Source organism: Molossus molossus, unplaced genomic scaffold, assembly GCF_014108415.1.
Source record: "Molossus molossus isolate mMolMol1 unplaced genomic scaffold, mMolMol1.p scaffold_m16_p_12, whole genome shotgun sequence".
Lineage (NCBI taxonomy): Eukaryota > Metazoa > Chordata > Mammalia > Chiroptera > Molossidae > Molossus > Molossus molossus.
Genome location: NW_023425347.1, coordinates 7921640 through 7940388, shown reverse-complemented (window position 1 = coordinate 7940388; position 18749 = coordinate 7921640). Strand labels below are relative to the sequence as shown.

Below are 18749 nucleotides of genomic sequence, written 5' to 3'. Positions count from 1 at the left end.
TGGGGAAGGAAGGGCACATTACCTCAGTTTTAACTGGAAATGGACATAACAGAGTCATGACTAATGTAACCCTTCAATCTAATTAGCCCCCTTCAATCCCAACAAAATCCCATTTGAACCCCTTTTCTCTGTTATTGAGCAGACACACAAAGAAACAACTGCCCATTTTGCTTTGCTTCCCCAGCTTAATCAATTAAAGCCTTCTGGCCCAGGCTAGTGAAGGGCAGAAGGAAAATTAATAAGATTAACCCTTTAAAGACAAAATGTAAACACATTAACCTGTTGACAGTGAAATTCAATTCATTTATTTAAAAATATGTCGGACATAAGTTAGGACATAAGTTAGATCCTCACTTCTGCCACTCAGCTAGAACTTGTCGGGAAAAGCCTCCATTTCTTCCTTGATCCTGTTTTCTACAAGTAATGCGAAGTTACTGTCAGTATTCTGTAGGTTATAGCTGACAAACACCTGCTTGTTGGTCTTCCTGGCTAAAAAGAGAAAACACATTGATACAGCCATGATTGAAATACCTGGAGACTCGGGCCTACCTTACAGTTGAGAAATACTTGGAAAAAGACAATGGGCTTTCAGGGAGAGAAGTTCTAATTTTTATGACTTCACAGGCAGCTGCTGTAAATGCAAACTAAAGTCATTTGGACCCTTTCTAAGTCTCTAGAACAAGAGTTCTAAAAGTGCGGTCCCCACATCAGCAGCATCCCCTGGGTACTCATCAGAGATACTCATTCTCAGACCCCACTCCCCAGGCTGAATGAATCAGAAAGGCTGGGGTTTTGGCCAGCATCCATTCCATGAGAACTCAAGAGATCCAAAGACTAATGTTTAAAAACCACTGCCTACACATGGTAGGTTTGCTTGTTTCACTTTTCAAAAATATCGATGATATTCAAGTATTTAAAATAAAATAGCCCTGGCCAGTTTGGCTCAGCGGTTAGAGCGTCGGCCTGCGGTCCGGAGAGACCTGGGTTCGGTTCCCGCTAAGGGCACGTACTTCGGTTGCAGTTTGTCCCCGGCCCTGGTTGGTCGTGCGGGTGGCAGCCACTCGATGTGTCCCCTCACGTCGATGTTTCTCACTCTCTCTCCCTTCCTCTCTCTCCCTCCCATTCTATCTGTAAAAAAATGGAAAAATATCCTCGGGTGAGGATAAAAAAAAAAAAGATAACCACTGTGGCTCAGTGGTTGAGCGTGGACCCATGCACCAAAAGGTCGCCAGTTCGATTCCCGATCAGGGCACATGCCCAGGTTGTAAGCCCAATACCCAGTGGGGGGGGGGGGCGTGCAGGAGGCGGCCAATCGATGTTCTCTCTCATCGATATTTCTCTCCCTCTCTCTCCCTCTCCATTCCTCTCTCTCTAAAATCAATAAAGAAAAAAATTTAATAAAAATGAATAAAATATTAAAGTTCTCTTTCAGTACCACCCTCTCTACCAATTCCACCCTCCTCCCAGAGATAACCCTACATTTCTTCATTTCTGTGCAAATACATGTACACATATATATATGTGTGCAAATACACATACACACAAATGTCTAATTTTCAACTGTATACTGAATATATATTTTAGCCCCTTTCTATAGAACCAATAGTAATTAAGATATATGGCTCCAACTGCAGAAATCAATATGAAAGACAAGACAAACATCCTGAAGACAAGTCGGGCAGCAGCCTAAAGCACTTACACACTGTGACTGCACCAGGGCTGGGGCCTCACACCACCCACAGGGCAGGTGCAAACTCCTCCTCCCCAGAGGCACACACCCATCCTTCCCACCCAAGGACTTCAGATGACCAAGCCAACCCCGGCATCAAAGGCAAGAAGGTGATGAGGAGAGGTGAGACTGCAGCAGCCTGTCAAGGCATACCCACGCAGCCTGCCCTCATTCACTGGGAGGAAATTCCGTCCCCAAGGTGGGCTACTCTGATTCCAATCACTCTACTTGCTAAGACAGGGTCTCACAGGGAGCAAAACTGCATCCATCTTCAACATCTGCCCAGCAGACCCAGCTCTGCCCTCCAGAGCCAAACAAGTAAGCGGGTCCCCATCCATACCACAGCCTCCAATGCTTCCAGGGTTACTCTGAACCTTTTAGAGCATCTCTTTTCCAACTTAATCTTCCATAGAAGACAGTATTCGGGACACTCTCTCTCTCTGCCCCTTCTAGACAAAGCCCCAACATTTGCACAAACTAAAGAAAAAAAGAACCCTAGTTTTTTTGCATACAAACTACTTATTACTAGGCCTCCATCTCAATGACACCCTTGAACCTGTCTTACTTTTTTTGGCACAAACTTATTCACAGCACACCAAACGCACGCACGCACGCCACCTGCACTACCAGAATCTGTCGTCCACACTATGGCAACCCACCCAGTTTTCTGGCTCCAGAATTGTGAACATCCCATGTCTTCAACAGACCAGGCAGGCACATGTGATCTGTTGATATAGGAGTATTACCCCTGAAACACTGGTGATGTACAGTGAAGCAATTGTGTCAACTTACTTTCAGAAAAAAACAATGCGGTAAACAGAGGGAATGATAACAACTGGGAATCTGGGTGCAGGCTAAGCAGGAATGCTATGTATCTTTTTTTGCAACTTTTCTATAAATTTAAAATTACTTCCTAATAAGTTACCAAACCACTTACTAGTCAGGTTTCTCCAATTTCAGGCTAAAGAAAAAGTGCAGTGGATGTTCCTAAAGTGTTGCTGCAGCGGCCCTCATGGTCTCCACCCTATTCATGCACAAACTCAGTGTGGCAAGAATGACCTGTCCTCAGCCTGTCTGTGACACCTGTGCTCCACCTGAACTGTATGGGTATTCTGTTTACATGGGTGCCTTCCAGAGTGACTGACATATGAGTTTCCACTCATCAGAGATAAAGTGGATAGAACTGTCAACACAAATAAAATATGGGAGTGGGCCTCCACCACACACACTCAGCACCAGGACACAGGGGCTCTGAAAGTGGCTCTACTACTAAACTGACTGGGATTGGTGGTGACCACGAAGACTGAAGAGGCGATGGAGGTTGCCCTACTGTTCAAGGACCCCGGGCACCTTGTGATGACCAGGTGATCATGCTCAGTGGCCGAAGGCAGCTCACATGCTGTCCTTACCTGAACTACCTGAGTACTTATAGGAAGCGTGTGTTTGGGTGTAGGAGAGGGTAGAACCATCAACCTCATGTTCTTGCTTAACACTCGCTCTGCACCACACTGAGGACAAGCCAGTCTCCCTTCTGAACTCTGAGCGACATCACAGGGAGTGAAGGACAGTCCCTCCTGCACAGTGCTGGCACCCTGCTCCACAGGCTCCACTGATCCCCAGAAGGCCTAGCAGGACCTGCACATGCGAACCCATGAGGAGCAATGAGCTCACAGAGAGCTCTAAATTACCTGACCCTCATCAGCTTGGGTAGTGGCCAAGGCACAACAGAGGAGTCCCCTAGGCATATGTGGCCCTGGACAGTGGTGGGACCATGTGGGCATGGATGTGCCTCTTAAAGAAGATACAATATACAAAGGTCTGGGCTTACCCCATGGTGAGGAGTCGATTTGTCTCTCAGTATAAAGATTCTTTATTTCTAAAGGGACTTGCCTCATGGTTCCATCACACAATAAGGCCCCAACCTGGCTGCTCTCACAGCAACCCCTGTGGGTACATACCTAAGCGCTGGGCAAGGCCAGTGGAGGTCGTGTCGGAAGTGTCTCCAAGGAGGGAGGTGGACACAGGGATGGAGTCCTAAAAGGAAAACAGAGAGTTCAATGCTGCTTCTCCATCAGCCGAACTTCTGTCACTTCTGATTCTTCACTAGGGTGGCAGTGGCAGGTCCTGGGCAGTTAGACACATTTACCAAGAGAAAGAAGTCTGGCATCTGTGTCAGCACCAGCTCGCCTAGCCCTCTGCTGCATATGAGGTTACACAGCTGGGAGAGATGAAAAGGAGTCACCTAAAGCTGGCACACAGTGCTGTCAATAGTGCTAGGAGCTATTTCACATATAGGGCGTGTTTTAGTGCTGGAAACTCCAAAGCATGCTAAAAGGCAACATCACAACCAAGAGGGAAGCAAACAAGATCATAGCGGCCACAGCAAGAAGAAAGTGATCAGCGTCTGGGTGCCAAGTGCCTCCAGGTCCCTCTCACCCTGGCAGCCAGCAGTGGAGAAGGCAGGACATCTAACCTGCACACCTAGGCCTGTAAGAGAACCACAGCTCCATTCCCCTAAGGGTGTCTGGGCTCTTCAAGGTCCACGAAGGCCCTGTGACTTTGCAAAAGGGCACCAGTCATCAGCATCCAAATAACAAAAATAAAAACTTTAGAATATGCTTGGTCAATTCTCATTTACTTCCAATTACTTTGGAAGTAATCCCTCTCATCATTAAAAAGGCCTAGATTAAAAGGGAAAAACCCACTAACTTATAATAAGGCCACGTTACTTTTACTGTGAGCAGAGCACAGATCAGAGACTGCTCCTTATCTCCTAAGAGTTTAAAGTTACCTCAAAACGAGACAGAATTTGTTTAGGTCTATAAAAGAATGAAAACGTTTACTTCATGTTTTTTTTAAAAAAAGATGTAAAAATATGATTTTAATGAATTTGCTGTTTACAGATTTCAAGTTCAACATTTTAACTGTTAATAGTACTTACAGTTAAACCTCTTGAAAACAGAAAATCTACCTTAACAGGGTGACCTTTTCTGACCAAACGCAAAATTAAAAACCCGTATTATTACCCTTTTTCATACTTCATTATTTCTGAAATCATCTATGTCAAGCTGGTCTCCCAGGTAGATAACTGCCTAGCCGGTTTTACTGTGGCAGGAGGACCACCTTCCACTCACCCAGGTGGGCCAAGCGCATTCTGGGTTCTCTGAGCACACAGGGTCCCCCACCCCATCTTTCCTGGTCTCAGGCCGCTTCCCTCCTGCTGGTGGGGCCCTGCTCATCCTAGGGCTGCAGCTTCTCTTGGCACCATAGACGGACTTGCAGGCTGCAAGGCTGGCCGGCTGGAAGAGCAATACACTAGTATGGTTTTGTTTTACATAGTCTAGTCCCAAGTGTAGAGGTTTGAGGGAAGGGAGGAGGAGGGAGACCTCACAGACCCTTCAGAGCCATCCTTTACTCATTGGCCAGTAAACGTTTTCTAACAAAGGCCAGACAATAAAGAGTTTAGTTTTATGGACTACAAGGTCCAGTAGCAACTGATCAACTCTGCCATCCAAGTGCAAAAGCTGTGTCAGACTCTACTAAATGGATGGGCTTAGCTGCATTCCAATAAAACCCGATCACAAAAGTAGACACGAGCTAGCCTGCGGGCCACTGTGTGCCAAGCCCTGGTCCACAAGAATCCTTGTTTCCCTGCCTTAAGCTACAGCCTGCACCTCTTCTCTCTAGCTGACCCAGTGCTCTGCACCTGGAGGGCAATGTCTAGACACACCGTGGCCAGTCTGTGAGAATGGCTCCTTTTCCTTTTCTTGCCCCAATCCTGATGTAAGGCAATTTTCCACTATGACTAAGTGGTCAGACCACCAACTACCCACAGGAAGAGCCTTGAAAAAAACTTAAGGAATCAATGCCTGGTCTTACAAATGAGCAGGCCTGAGCCCCATGTGGCCCACAGCTGTACACATGGTCTGTGGCTACAGCCTTAGGATTAGGAAAGGTGAGATGCTCCAGGGCACCATGCTCTCCAAACAAAGCCCCACCCATTACCACCCTGCCCCTCTAGGCCCTCTTCCTCTCCAGTGAAGGAAGACCTGGAATTGCCACCTGCCCAAAGGCCCACCTGCTGGTACCCACCAGAAAAGAAAAAGAACAGCAAGAAGGGAAAAGGCCAATGAGGACAGCCAGAGGGAAAAGAGATACTATATGAGGACATCCAGAAGGCCCATTCAGAGGCTGTCTCCTTCCCAAAGCTTGGCCCAGATCCTGCCTGATGGCTCGCTCCTCTGATTTCCCACCATCCCTGGGGCCCTCAGAGATTACCATCCTTACAGCCTGGCTAGCTGTGGTTACTGTCAGTCCTCCCTAGCAAATGGGTAGTTCCCCGAGGGTTCCTCACTCATTCATTCAACAAGGATTTAATGAGCAGCTTGTCAGGCACTGGGGATACAAAAACTCATAAAACAGACAAAACCTCAAAACCAACAAAAACTGCAGAGGGAGCAACAGCTGGGGGCATGCCTGTCTGCTAGAGACAAGGGGCCTGTGAGTGGGCAGGGAGGAGGGCATGAACAGGGGAGTTCTCCCAGGTAACAGAACTTGGAGGGTCACAGTAAAGTCTCTGGGCTGTGCTGACTTTCTCGCTTGAAAGGTATGGAGCAGAGGAATGACTGCAGTCTGCTGCCCCGTGGAGAAATGACCATAAGGCACTGTTGTGGGTCGAACTGTACCCTCCAAAAAGATATGTCCATGTCCTAACCCCCAATACCTATGAATGTGACTTCATTTAGAAATAGGATCTTTGCAGAAATAATTAAAATGTAAGTTAAGCCCTGGCCAGTTTGGTTCAGCGGTTAGAGCGTCAGCCCACGGACCAGAGAGTCCTGGGTTCGATTCCCATTAGGGGCACGTATCTCAGTTGTGGTTTGTCCCCGGCCCCAGTTGGGGTCGTGTGGGTGGCAACCAGTTGATGTGTCTCTCTCACATCTCTCACATTGATGTTTTTCTCTCTCTCTCTCTCTTCCTACCTCTCTCCCTCCTGCTCTATCTGAAGATAAATGCAAAAATGTCCTCAGGTGAGAATTAAAAAAAAAATGTAAGTTAAGATGAGGTCATACTGCAGTAGGGTGGACCCTTAATTTATCATGACTGGAGCCCTTATAAGAAGAGAAGACACACATAGAAACACTCAGAGAAAAAGGCTATGTTACATTGGAAGCAGAGACTGAAGTGATGAAGCTGCAAGCCAAGGGACACCAAGGACTGCCAGCCACAAGAGATGGAAGAGAGGCATGGGATGAGTTCTCCCTCGGAGCCTCCAGAAGGAACCAGCCCTGACAACACCCTGATTTCAGACTTCTGGCCTCCAGAACTATGACAGAACAAATCTCTGTTGTTTTAAGCCACCTAGTTTGTGGCACTTTGTTAAAACAGCTCTAAAAAACTAATACAGACAGCAAAGGGGGAAACAGCCAAAGAGGAGAAATACTGCAAGCCTGGCCTGGGGTGGCAGACCTTAAGAAGGTGAGAGGTGACTGGACTCGTGTATGTTTTGTTAAAGTACAGTTGACATACAGTATCATATTAGTTTCAGGTATAAAACATAGAAACTCTACATTTGTATACTTTCGATATGCTCACCACAATAAACCTCATTATATCCCCATGACTTATTTATTTTATAACTGAAAGTTTGTACCTCTTATTCCCCTTCACCTTTTTCCACCCATTCCCCACTCCCTTCCCCTCTGGTAACCATCAGTTTGTTGCTTGTATGGATGACTCTGTTTCTGTTTTGTTATGTTTATTCATTTTTTTTGTTTTTGTTTTTAGATTCCACATAAGTGAAATCTTACAGTATTTGTCTTTCTCCCTCTGACTTAATTCACTTAACGTTGACTCCTGTATGTTTTGATTGGCATCAGTGCTCACAAACTCACTGCCATTCGGCTGTAGAGTGTGGGCAACAGGTATCATCAAGGATGACGCCCAGGTCCAGGCGGAGTCACCCTAACAGAGATGCGCTGGCTGTGACAGGGACAGGTCGAGTCTGGTATTGAATAAGTCTACCATGCCTCCGTATTAGACTTCCAAGTAAAGACACAGGAGTCTGAAGTTCAGGAAAGAGGTCTGTACTGGAAACACAGATACATGTCGGTGTGGTCAACACAGAGAGGGCATGAACACTCAGAGACAGCTGCCATCCCCCAGGGCGCAAGTGACCAGGGAGCAGAGGTCCCAGGACGAAGCCCCGGGCACTCCAACTACAGAGATGCGCGAGAAAGAGCCATCGGAGTGGCGGATGGACAGGAAGGACCTGCAGAGTTCCCACGTGCTCGCCTGAGCGCACACAGCTCCCCTCCGGGGGGTGCAGGTCCCGACCGACCCCCATTCCCCCCCACGTCACAGGAAGAGTTCCGGAGAGCGCCCACGACGCACGCCCCAGGAGACCAGAGGGCGGCGCCCGCGGTCTCCCCGGCGGACCCTGGGCGCGCACCTGGAGGCCCCCGCCGGCGCCCAGACCCCTGGCTCTCCCACCGGCCGGCTCCCAGCGCCCCGCACTGCTCCGGCCGCCTAGGAACCCCCACCCCGGGCTCCGGGCCCCTCTGTCCCCTGCCCCCGCCTCCGGCCGGCACTCACGTAGCGGCTGCACATGGCCACGGCGAGGTTGCGCAGGTGCGGCGTGGCCCCCACCCACAGGAAGAGCGAGTCCGTCAGCCGCATGACGTGGAAGTGGACCAGCTGCTCCCACAGCCTCGCGCTGAAGTTGTGCAGGGAGACGTCCCCGCCCGCGGCGGCCCGCGGCCCCTCCATGCCGCCCGGCCGGCCCGCGGCCCACCAGCGCCGCGACTCGTTCCTCGCCGCTGTCGCTGGTCGCGCTAGACCCGAGTAGACGAGCGCCGAGCGCCGAGCGCCTTCGCTTTCGCTTTCGGCCCGGGAAGCGAGTGGGTGGGGCCGGGGGCGGGGCCAGGCAGCCTGAGCCGCCGCCGAGCGGTCCTGCCGGCCTCGACCTGCGCTCCTGGAGGTCGTTGGACGTGATGGGGGTGGGAGGACCCTCTCGTCACTGACAGGGCAGGACTGGCGTCGCCCTCGCTTGTTTCTTTCTTCTCCCACCCCAGTTAGTGCAAGCTGGTAGCACGTGGGCGCCGGAGCTAGCCGCAAGGCTTCCCGGGTCGTGACGCGCCCCTGCAGAGACTCCTGCTCTAATCACGGGGTTCCGAGAGCACCCCTCTGCCATCGTGCCGTCTGGGGCTGGGATTACCAAAACCCTCCCTCCTCGTAGCCCTGCAAGTCCCGGAAAGCCTTGAATGTAGCTGGCTTTAAAAATGTCACCGATGTTGAGGGAAAGCCTATAAAAGAGGAAAATTGCGTCGACTAAGTTTTGGGGAGGATGGCAGGCACTGTTTCAGACCCTCCTAAATTGCAGTTGTGAAGACGTGTGGACCTTGGGCTAATCTTTTAACCTCGGCGAGACTCGGTTTCCTCGTCTACAAAATGGACGTAAGAATAGGTACTCCTCAGAGAAGTGGAAAAGATTATGAGCAAGTACATGGAAAGTACGGTGAATAGTGGCCATTATCATCCCAGCTGAGGGACCCTTTAATTTCAGTTACTTTTAGACACTGCAGAGTTGAAATAAGGAAACCTTCAGTGTGTTAGGGAGGGAGGTAGGGAGGGAGGGAGGGAGGGAGGAAGGAAGGGGTAAAAGCAAATAGGGCCCATTTGTCAGACTCTGTTACAAGTTATTTTTAGGTTTTAAGTCAAAACTATCACAGTTCTTTAAAAAGTTCTCCTTTTAAAATCTCTAGTTGGTCTAAGTTGACTAAATTAACATTGTAAAATTAACATTTTATAGGTTTGTTCTATTTGCTAATTATCGATGATTCAATAATATAGTTAATTTTCAGTTTAATTTTTAAACAGCTTTATTGTTATAATTGACATACAATAACTGCACATATTTAAAGTATACAAATCGAAGTTTTGACACATATATGACTCATAAAGCCATAACTACAAAATAGTGAATGTGTCTGCCACCCTCAAAAGTTTCCTTAAGCTGCTTGGTAATCCTTCCTGCCTCTCCCCCAACCACTGATCTGTATTTTGTCATTACAGATTAGTTTACATTGTCTAGAGTTTTATATAAATGAAATCATACAGTATATACAACTTTTTGTCTGCTTTTTCACTCATCATAATTAATTTGAGATTAATCTAGGTTGGTGGATGTATGAATAGTTCATTTCTTTTTATGGTTTCACAGTATTTTATTGTGTGACTCCACTGTTTGTTCATCCATTCACATGTTGATGTTCGTTTGTGCTATTTCCTGTTTGGGATATTACAATAAAACTGCTATAAACAAATGTGTACAACTAAGTCTCTGTATGGACATACGCTTTCATTTCTTGTAAATAAGTACCTAGGAGTGGAATGGTTGTATCATACATATGGTAGGTATATGTGTAACTTTTCAAGAACCTGACAAACTGTTTCTAATGAACCTCAATTTATATTTCACATCATACACAAAAATGAATTCAAATGGTTTATAGACCTAAACATAAAACCTAAGGCTATAAACTTCTAGAAGAAAACCTTTGTGACTTTTATTTAGGAAAAATATTTCTTAGATGAAACACCAGAAGCATGATTCATAAAAGAATAAATTGATAAATTAAACTAATGGAGCAGATAGATGATCTCACCCACATTCCAATTCTAATATCCTCTAATGCTTTGTCCCCCTAGGAAACAAACACAGTTTTTTAAATGGAGAGTTTATATCTGAAGAATCTTAAAGAACTGTCGGGGGAAACTAAATAGTTAACACGCTATTGCCTCACTCTCCTCCTCCACACATACTCAGCATAAGCTGAAGCATGCTCCTCCATGAGAACACTGCTGGGAAAACCACGTGACCCAGTCATGCCCCCCAACATCACCTGCCCCTTGAACACTGCCCTGCAGTTCCTAGATTGTGTCCTCTCCCATTTACCTTAAGGACTATTCTCTTGAAACCCTAACCCTACCCAAGCCCAAGTTCAGCAGATGACCCTGCTTCTGATTCTAAAAAAAAAAAAAAAAAATAGAGGTTATCAGGCGTGATTTCCCCAATTCCTTGTACTTCTATTCAAACCCTCATCTTCATTTATCCCATTCTTACTTTCTTTTACTCCTCATTACAGTGAGCGGTATCACAGTTTAATCCATCCACCTGTGCTCTGACCCTATCCTCCATGTTCTCAGGAACCTCACTCCATCAACTGTGGTGAACTCTAAGATGTGCCCCCTAGGTCTCCCTTCAAGAAAGGACTTATTATCTCAGCTGCTGGAAATGTTATTAGCAGAAAGCCTTCTGTGGTCTCCTTTAGAGTCCACACACACTTTCCAGGTCAGCCCTCATCCAGTGACTGGTAGAGGCAGCAGAATAAAGGCCAGGCCATTTTGTTCCAGTTCTGGACAACTGTGTTGCACCATTTTCACTCCAGAGCACCCATGGGGTTAGCTGAAGCTGACTACTGAAAGGGTAGCATTCACTTTGTACCATCAGAAGAAATCAAGATGGATGGTCAGGAGTCTGAGTGAAGTCATCCCAATAAAATCTTATGGTCTTGCCCTAGCCAGTTTGGCTCAGCAGTTAGAGCATCAGCCTGCGGTCCAGAGAGACCCGGGTTCGGCTCCTGCTAAGGGCACGTACCTCAGTTGCAGTTTGTCCCCAGCCCTGGATGGGTCGTGCAGGTGGAGGCCACTCGATGTGTCCCTTTCATGTCGATGTCTCTCTCTCCTACCCCCCCCCCCCAGCCCTTTCCACTCTATCTGAACAAAAAATGTAAGAGTGTCCTCAGGTGAGGATTAAAAAAAAAAAAAACTTAAAAAATAAAAATCTTATGGTCTCCTGATCAGTTTCCAGACCTGAAACTCAGGTCCCCTGAAACACTATGGCAATTATACACAGTGTGACCGCCCTGGCTTTCCCCAAAGGCCCCAATGGCCATTTACTCAGGTAACAGTCCACTAGGGAAAGAGGAAGACTCAAATGTCTCAAGAGTCAGAGTTGGAATTGAGATCTGGAGACCTGAAGTGTCATCATGGTCTCCTAGTAGAATGGGAGCTTACAGGATCCCAGACAGCAAATGAAGTCCTGGCCAAAGGGTCTGCAGACCATACAGATCCATCTGGGGTCATTTGCGTGGTCCCTGAATATATAATGTGGATAGACATACTTGGAAGTTGGCACAATCTCCACACCAGGTCCTTGGCCTGTGGGGTAAGAGCTATCCTAGTGGAGAAAGCCAAGCAGAAGACTATGAAATTGCCAAGCCAAGCAATATTGCATCCAGAGGAGGATGGTGAAAATTAGTGCCACCTTTGAGGATCCAAAGGATGCAGTGGTAGTGGTCCTTATCATATCTCAGCTTCACCAGTTCAATCCTGGAAGATGGCAATGGCCTATCATAGACTCTGTCAGGAAGCAGTCCCAATTGCAGCTGCCACAGCATATGTGGTATCTTTACTAGAGCAGTAGAACGTGATCTGGGATTTGGGAAATGCTTCTTTCCTATTGCCACCAGAAAAAAGGAGCAGAAACAGTTTGCATTTACATGGGATGAACAACATTTTTCATTTATAATTTTGCCCAGCACTGTGTTAACTTTTCACCCTCCGTCAGAATGTAGTCTTGAGATATCTCTACTGTCTCATTCTACAGAATATCACATTGATGCATCACCTCATTGTCACCTGGCATTCACCAATGCCGTATATTCAGCTCACACCTATGGCTGTCCTGAGGTTCTCATAGAAATAGTTGAAGAATGAGGTAAAAGCCTGAGCTTGGTTTTTGGAGAGGTCAGTGTAGAGGTGCAAGCTACAAGTGGACGGCAGCAGCACTACAGCCTTATTCTGGCAGTACATCTGGTTGTCCATTTTGTGTAGACAGAGCAGGAGACTAAGGTTATAGTACATACAGACCAATGGGCAGCAGGGAATGACCTGGCTGGGCTGGTTAGAGAAAGATTGGAAGGTGGAAGACAAAAAGGTCTGGGGAAGAGGCATGTGGATGGAGTGTCCCCAGGGTGTGACCATCATGGTATCATGTTATCACCCAGGAGAGAACATCCACCAAAGAAGAGGAATTAATCAACTAAGTAGACAAAATGACTCAGTCAGTTGATGTTAGTGAGCTCTCATCTTCCACCACCCCGGGGATGGTACAATGTGCCATGAGCAAAATAAGCATGGTAGCAGAGATGGAGGTTACACAAGGGCCAACAGGACAGAATTCCACTTCCCAAAGTTGATCTTACTGCTGCTGCCACCAAATGTCCTACCTACCAACAGAGATCCAGGCTCAGGCTCTGTTATGGCACCAACTTCAAGGAGAACACTGGCCACATGGCAGCAAGTTGGTGTTGTCGGGCTCCTTCCAGCAGGGGGGCCAGCAATTTGTTCTGACAAGAATAGAATCACGTTCCAGCTATGGGTTTGTCCTTCCGGTCCACAGGGCTGCAGATGGCTCCATTGTCCGAGTGCTTACAGAGGGTGTGGTCCTCTCCCATGGTGTTCCACATAACATCACAAGACAGCAAAAGAAATGGGAGAGTGGGCCCAGACCCATGGCAGCCTCTGCTCACATCACACACTCTGTGCCACACACATGCTGCCACCCACTGAAGGAGATGCTCAGAGAGGACCCTTTACGACGATGGAAAGCCATCCTCCAGGACCCTGTATACAACTTTAACCCAAGTTTATATGGTACTGTGTCCCCAGTTGGAAAAGCTCATCATTCAGGGATCCAAAGGGTGGAAGCAGGAGCCACGCCACTTCCCATCACTCCCAACAACCCATTTAGGGAATTGTGCTTTCCAAACCTGTACCTGTGGACTACAGGATTAGGGTCCAGTTTCCCACAGGGAGAACACTTCCACCAAGGGACACAGCAGGATCCCACTAATATGTATGGCTGCCACTGGGCACTTATGGCTCCTGTGTTCAGAGCCCATCAAGTTGAAAAGAAGATCATCAGGAGGATAAAGAGCTGTTGTCACCTGGTGGGGACAAGGAGGTAGATATCTAACACCCCGGTGACATACTTGGGTGCCATTTGGTACTCTCCTGCCCAATTATGACAGTAAATGGGCCCAACTGCAACTCTGGCCCTAGAACAGATCCTCCTTCCAGTAAAAAATTATTGCCCAGCCACTGGGAGAATGGGGTGTTCAGGTGTCAGCCCCGTTAGGATTACTTCAGCTACCAAGAGCTGCTTTGCCCAGAAGTCTTTCCTGAGGTGGCTTCTGATGGAGGCAAGAAAATGCAGATGCAGCCACTTCAGCCCAACACAGTCAACTCTGAACCCATTTCACCCCGGAGCTCCACGGGAGGTCAACGGACACTTCTGAGTCTACATCGCAGCTTTCCTTCTCCCTTTGCCAGTCCTGCTCCCTCTACCTCCCTGTCAGTTCCAAGGGCACTCTCTAACAAATGTCCAGACTAAACTCTCAGAAGTCACTCTCTGGAGAAGCCGACCTGGGACAGGCTCCTTCTACGGTCTGTTCTTATCTCACTTTATGCCTTTCCTGGGCAGTGTCACCCATGGCCATGTGCTTGCTCATCACCTAAAGTATAAATCTACAGCACCCTTGCTCTTCTTGGAGCCATACACATACCCAACTAATTGTCACTTCCTAATTGGCCACCTAGCACCTAGACACTCAGTGTGTCTGTACCAGATCTCATCATCTCTTCCACCCCTCCCTCCTGCCCCTAAGCCCTTTCTTTTCCCTCTATTGGAGAATGTATCACTGTTCACTCAGTTTTCTAAACCATAAGGATCTGCTGTTACTGCAAACGGTGCTGCGTGCTGACATCTCCCGCAGGCTCCCTCCCGCACCCACACCTGCACTGCATCCTGGTGTGGCTCAACTTTCTCCTGCCTGGACTGCTGCGATGGCATTCTGACTAGCTTCCAGGATTCTCGTTTCACTGGCTTCCAATGCGTCTGTCTCACTGTCTCCAGAGAGACCTATTGAACAAATGAACGTGCTCATGTTGCTGCCCATAATAAAAATATCCTTCAGTGATGCATAGCCTAAACATCTTTGCAGGAACACAAGGCCCCTTACCCGGCTGCCAGTCTGCCCTTCCCTCACCTGCGGCTTTGTGCTCTGGCAATAGCGAATGCCAAGAGATGGCCAGAACCTATGGCCTCCATTTACCATGAAAACCATTGCCCATGGTGCCCCCTGCCTGGACCTGTCCCAGACTTACCTACGGGAGAATCCCAGGTCCTGAAGTCAGCCCAACACTACCCCTGAGGGAAGCCTTCCCAGCCTCAGGCAGGGGGGCTGCCATGTCTCTTGGCCCCTTGCTTTTGCCTCCCATAGAGCAATGATTTTATGTTATGACCTTTATGTGTGCCCATCTTCCTTCTTGGTAAGCTTTTCTATTTTTTGGTCAATCCTCACCCGAGGATATTTTTCCATCAGTCTCTAGATAGAGTAGGGCATGGGGGACATCAGTGTAGGGTATGGGGGACATCAGTGTGAGAGAGACACATTGGCTGGCCGCCTCCCACAGCACCACGACTGGAGCCCAGGATTGAACTTGCAACCCAGACATGTACCCTTGACCAGGGATCGAACCTGCAAGCCCTCGGCCCAGGGGCCAACGTTCTAACCTCTGAGCCAAACAGCCAGGGCCTCAGGAAACTCCTAAAGGGCAGTTAGGGGTCTTCCATCTTCCATGCAGTGTGTAGTGGGGGCCCTGCACATAATAGTCATAAAACAAATATTGATTAAGTTGTTGAGTGCCGTGAGTACATGCTAGAATAAATAAGGGCCTCCTGCCTTAGGCTCTAGGCCTGGCTCCACCACTAATTAGATGTATGCTTCTGTTCTAGTGTTACCTTAGCTGTAAATTGAGATTCGTTTAGATTATCTCTAAGGGTCTCCCAGAGCTAATACCCTTTGAAGATCAGATAGGAACTGAAGAATGGTAACTGGAGCCTTCCTAAGTGCTAAGCAGGAGGGTGGCATTCTCCAGGGAACCACTAGGTGGCAGGAGGGAAGGAGGCAGGCTAGAGGCCGGGCTGCTTTTGTTTTCAGAAAGCAAGAGGTGAGTTCCTGGTCTCCTACACTTGACTATAGAACTCCACCAGGAGCAGTCTTTTTTCTAGACTGCAATTTTGGAATGCTCCGATGAAACATTGGGTCCTGTTTCCCAAGTAGCCCACAGTCCACCAAATGCAAAAGCACCCAGCAACAGATTGCAAAAGAGGCCAGCCTACCAATTGTCTGCTTGAAGAAAGGGCAAGGACTCTTGGGTATTTTTATTCATCCCTCTCCTCTTTTTGCCACCAATTTGGCTTGTGAGCCTTTGTTTCATTAAAAATCAAGATTCTTTTAGATGATGGATAAGAAAACTGCTCTGTGGGGAGGATACCTGTCACCTCCCTTCTAGGTGAAGAAAGGTAAGTCCTGGATTTAAAATGCACATCTGAAGATGGAGCTGCCCCTGGCACGTTCATGGTGCAAGCAACAAGGCACGAGAATGTCCAGGAAGTCGACAGCATCACAGAAATCTCTCATCAGATCGTTGGGCCTTTAATCCAAAATCAGCCCCCAACTCTGTTATATGCCATGGTTGGTAATGTGGTGCTTGGGTTTGTAATAGGCTAGGTTATGCTGCAGCAACATTTTAACCCTGAAATGGAAATGGCTTGATACAACAAAGTCTATCTTTAGCTCACAGTGTATTTCTGGCTTGGGATGGGAGGTGAAGGGGTAGGAGGTGAGGTGGAGGCTCTGCTCCATGTAGATCTTCAGGACCCAGGAGGGTCCAGTGCACAGCAGCAGAAAAGGGAGCTGCAGGGTTGTGTCTGGCGCTAGGTGCTCCAATCTAGAAGTGACACAGCACATCTTATGCCCATTAACCAGAAATCACCTGCCACTGCCTACCTTCCCCGGGGGAGGGAGAGGGAATGAGGGTGGAGGGGTGGAGGCGGGGGGAGGGATTGGGTACAAAAGGTGGGGAGCAGAGGGAAATTTTTTAATTTTTTGACCTCCATTACCCATTTCTCCCAATCCCCCCCCCCCAGTTAATTTTCTCCTCTCCGGTAGACTATTTCCATCATCATACAGATGTGATTTTAAAAAAATATCTTTCTTTGTCTCCACATTCACTCTTACTATGGCCCCATATCTCTGCTTCCCTCTACAGCAAAACTCCTGGGAAGGCTTCCTGTCTGTCTACCATTTCTCTTCTCCCTTTCTCTCTAGAATTCCTTGCAGTTGACTGCCATTCCCTTCACTAAACTGCTCCACCCTCCCAGCATCCGCTGCTAGTTCTCAGCCCCAGTTCCAGCCTCCCCTGTGAAGTGCCCTCTGTCCACAGTGCTCTCACCGCCCTCCTGCAAAGTGATCGCCAGCAACCCTTGGCTCATGTACCTTCTACACACCCATGATGACCCCCAAGCCTGTGTCTCTGGAGCCAAACTCTCTCCTGAGCTCCAACCCTATAGAGTTGGCTGCCCACCCAGCATCTCCATTTGAATGTGGGCTGGAAACCTCTAACTTGGACATTTTTAACCTTTTTTATCTAATGGCACATATAAACTCTACTAAAATTCTGTGGCACACACAAAAATATAATTTTGCTGATCTGACAAAAAAAATAGGTATAATTTTGACTCATTCACACCAGATGGCTATTGTGTTGGTTGTTGTCTTTTTTTTTTTTTTTTGACAATCTAAGGGAAAAGAGGTCAGTGGTCCTGGCCGGTTTGGCTCAGCAGTTGGAGCGTTGACCTGCGGACCAGAGAGACCCAGGTTTGGTTCCCACTAGGGGCACGTACCAAAAAAAAAACAAGAATTTTTTTTTTAAAAAGAGGTCAGTGCCCATGACTCAATAGTCATGTATTGCATGATTTAACAATTCTTGTGGCACACTGGTTGAAAATAATTGCTGCTCTAACTTAACGAAAGTTCCCCCATGAAGCCTGCCCTCCCCACAGTCTACTCCTCATCCCCTCACCTCTCACATCCCATTCATCAGCAAATCCTGCTGGTTCTGTCCAAACTCTGACTATTCCATCACCTCCACCATGTTCTTCTGTCTGGACTTGTGTGCTAAGTTCTGAATAGTCTTCTTACTATCTATTCTCAACATAACAATCAGGGAGATTCTTTTAAAGCATCTTTTCCCCTTTTCTCATTTTTAAAATAGGAGGTTTAGGTTTTCCTACCAAAATTGCCTAATACAATATTTCCAGGGAAGACTTCTATAATGTTAGATTTTCTTGGTGCTATAAGAGTTATTCATATATATTTTTTAATGTCCCCTGTCAGTCCTCAAATCCCCCAAAGGCAAGTACTCCCAACCACGGCTGCCTCTTTCCTGCCCCAACCTCTAACATCACCCCAGCTTCTCATACTCACTCCTTGCGAGTGCAGACACAGTATCTGCTGGCAGCAGCTGTCCCTCCACATTCTTAGCACAGAGAAGAAAACCCCTCGCCCAACTCTGATGTCATTAGGTTCCAGGATAAAAGGAAAATAAGATAATCCTGTCAGTTTGCTCCAGAGAGGCAAAGCTTCAAGTGGATGGAAACAAGCTGAACCATGCATCACTATTATGGGCAGACTCAACCATGACGAGATTTTTCTGTAACTATTTAAAAAACATAAATGCAGTGTTTTAACCAACTAAGCTTAGCTACAGCTCAGCCTCACCCACAGGACAGCTCCTTAGTCAGCTCAGCCTCTGCCATTAGACTGGGTGGCCCCTTCACTCCTCCCTGCACTCTCTAAGAACCCTAGTTCTCCCCTCCCACAGTGCAGGACTGGCTGAGGATGAATTATAAGTGGTAAATACAAAGGTCCCTCCTCAAAAAGCAACAGAAAAGCAGCTGGAGAGGACCAATATAACCAGGGACAGGAAAAAGGACACTGAATCAAGCCTGGTAGGAATTGCAGAGGTGCAAGAGCGTGGGCTGAGAGCCCATGGGCAGCAGCTGTTTTAGATGTGAACAGCTCCCTCACAGTTAAAATCCTAAGCTGGC

General features: G+C 47.7%; 1 protein-coding gene across 1 annotated transcript; it reads right to left on the bottom strand.

Annotated features, from left to right (window-relative positions):
- Window positions 1–283: 283 nt before the first annotated feature.
- PSMG4 (proteasome assembly chaperone 4) lies at window positions 284–8566 on the bottom strand. The gene is made up of 3 exons (XM_036256688.1): window positions 8324–8566; window positions 3688–3763; window positions 284–489 (listed from the first exon to the last, which is right to left on the bottom strand). The coding sequence occupies exons 1-3, from the start codon at window positions 8495–8497 to the stop codon at window positions 368–370; spliced, it is 372 nt and encodes a 123-aa protein (XP_036112581.1). The 5' UTR covers window positions 8498–8566; the 3' UTR covers window positions 284–367.
- Between the last annotated feature and the right edge of the window lie 10183 nt (window positions 8567–18749).

Excerpts from the sequence above, each read along its gene's own strand:
- PSMG4 (XM_036256688.1), bottom strand. The coding sequence starts at position 8,497 with ATGGAGGGGCCGCGGGCCGCCGCGGGCGGGGACGTCTCCCTGCACAAC. Across the intron at positions 3,764-8,323 it reads TGGCCATGTGCAGCCGCTAC|GACTCCATCCCTGTGTCCAC; the intron begins GTGAGTGCCGGC and ends TTTTCCTTTTAG. Across the intron at positions 490-3,687 it reads TGGCCTTGCCCAGCGCTTAG|CCAGGAAGACCAACAAGCAG; the intron begins GTATGTACCCAC and ends TTCTCTTTTTAG.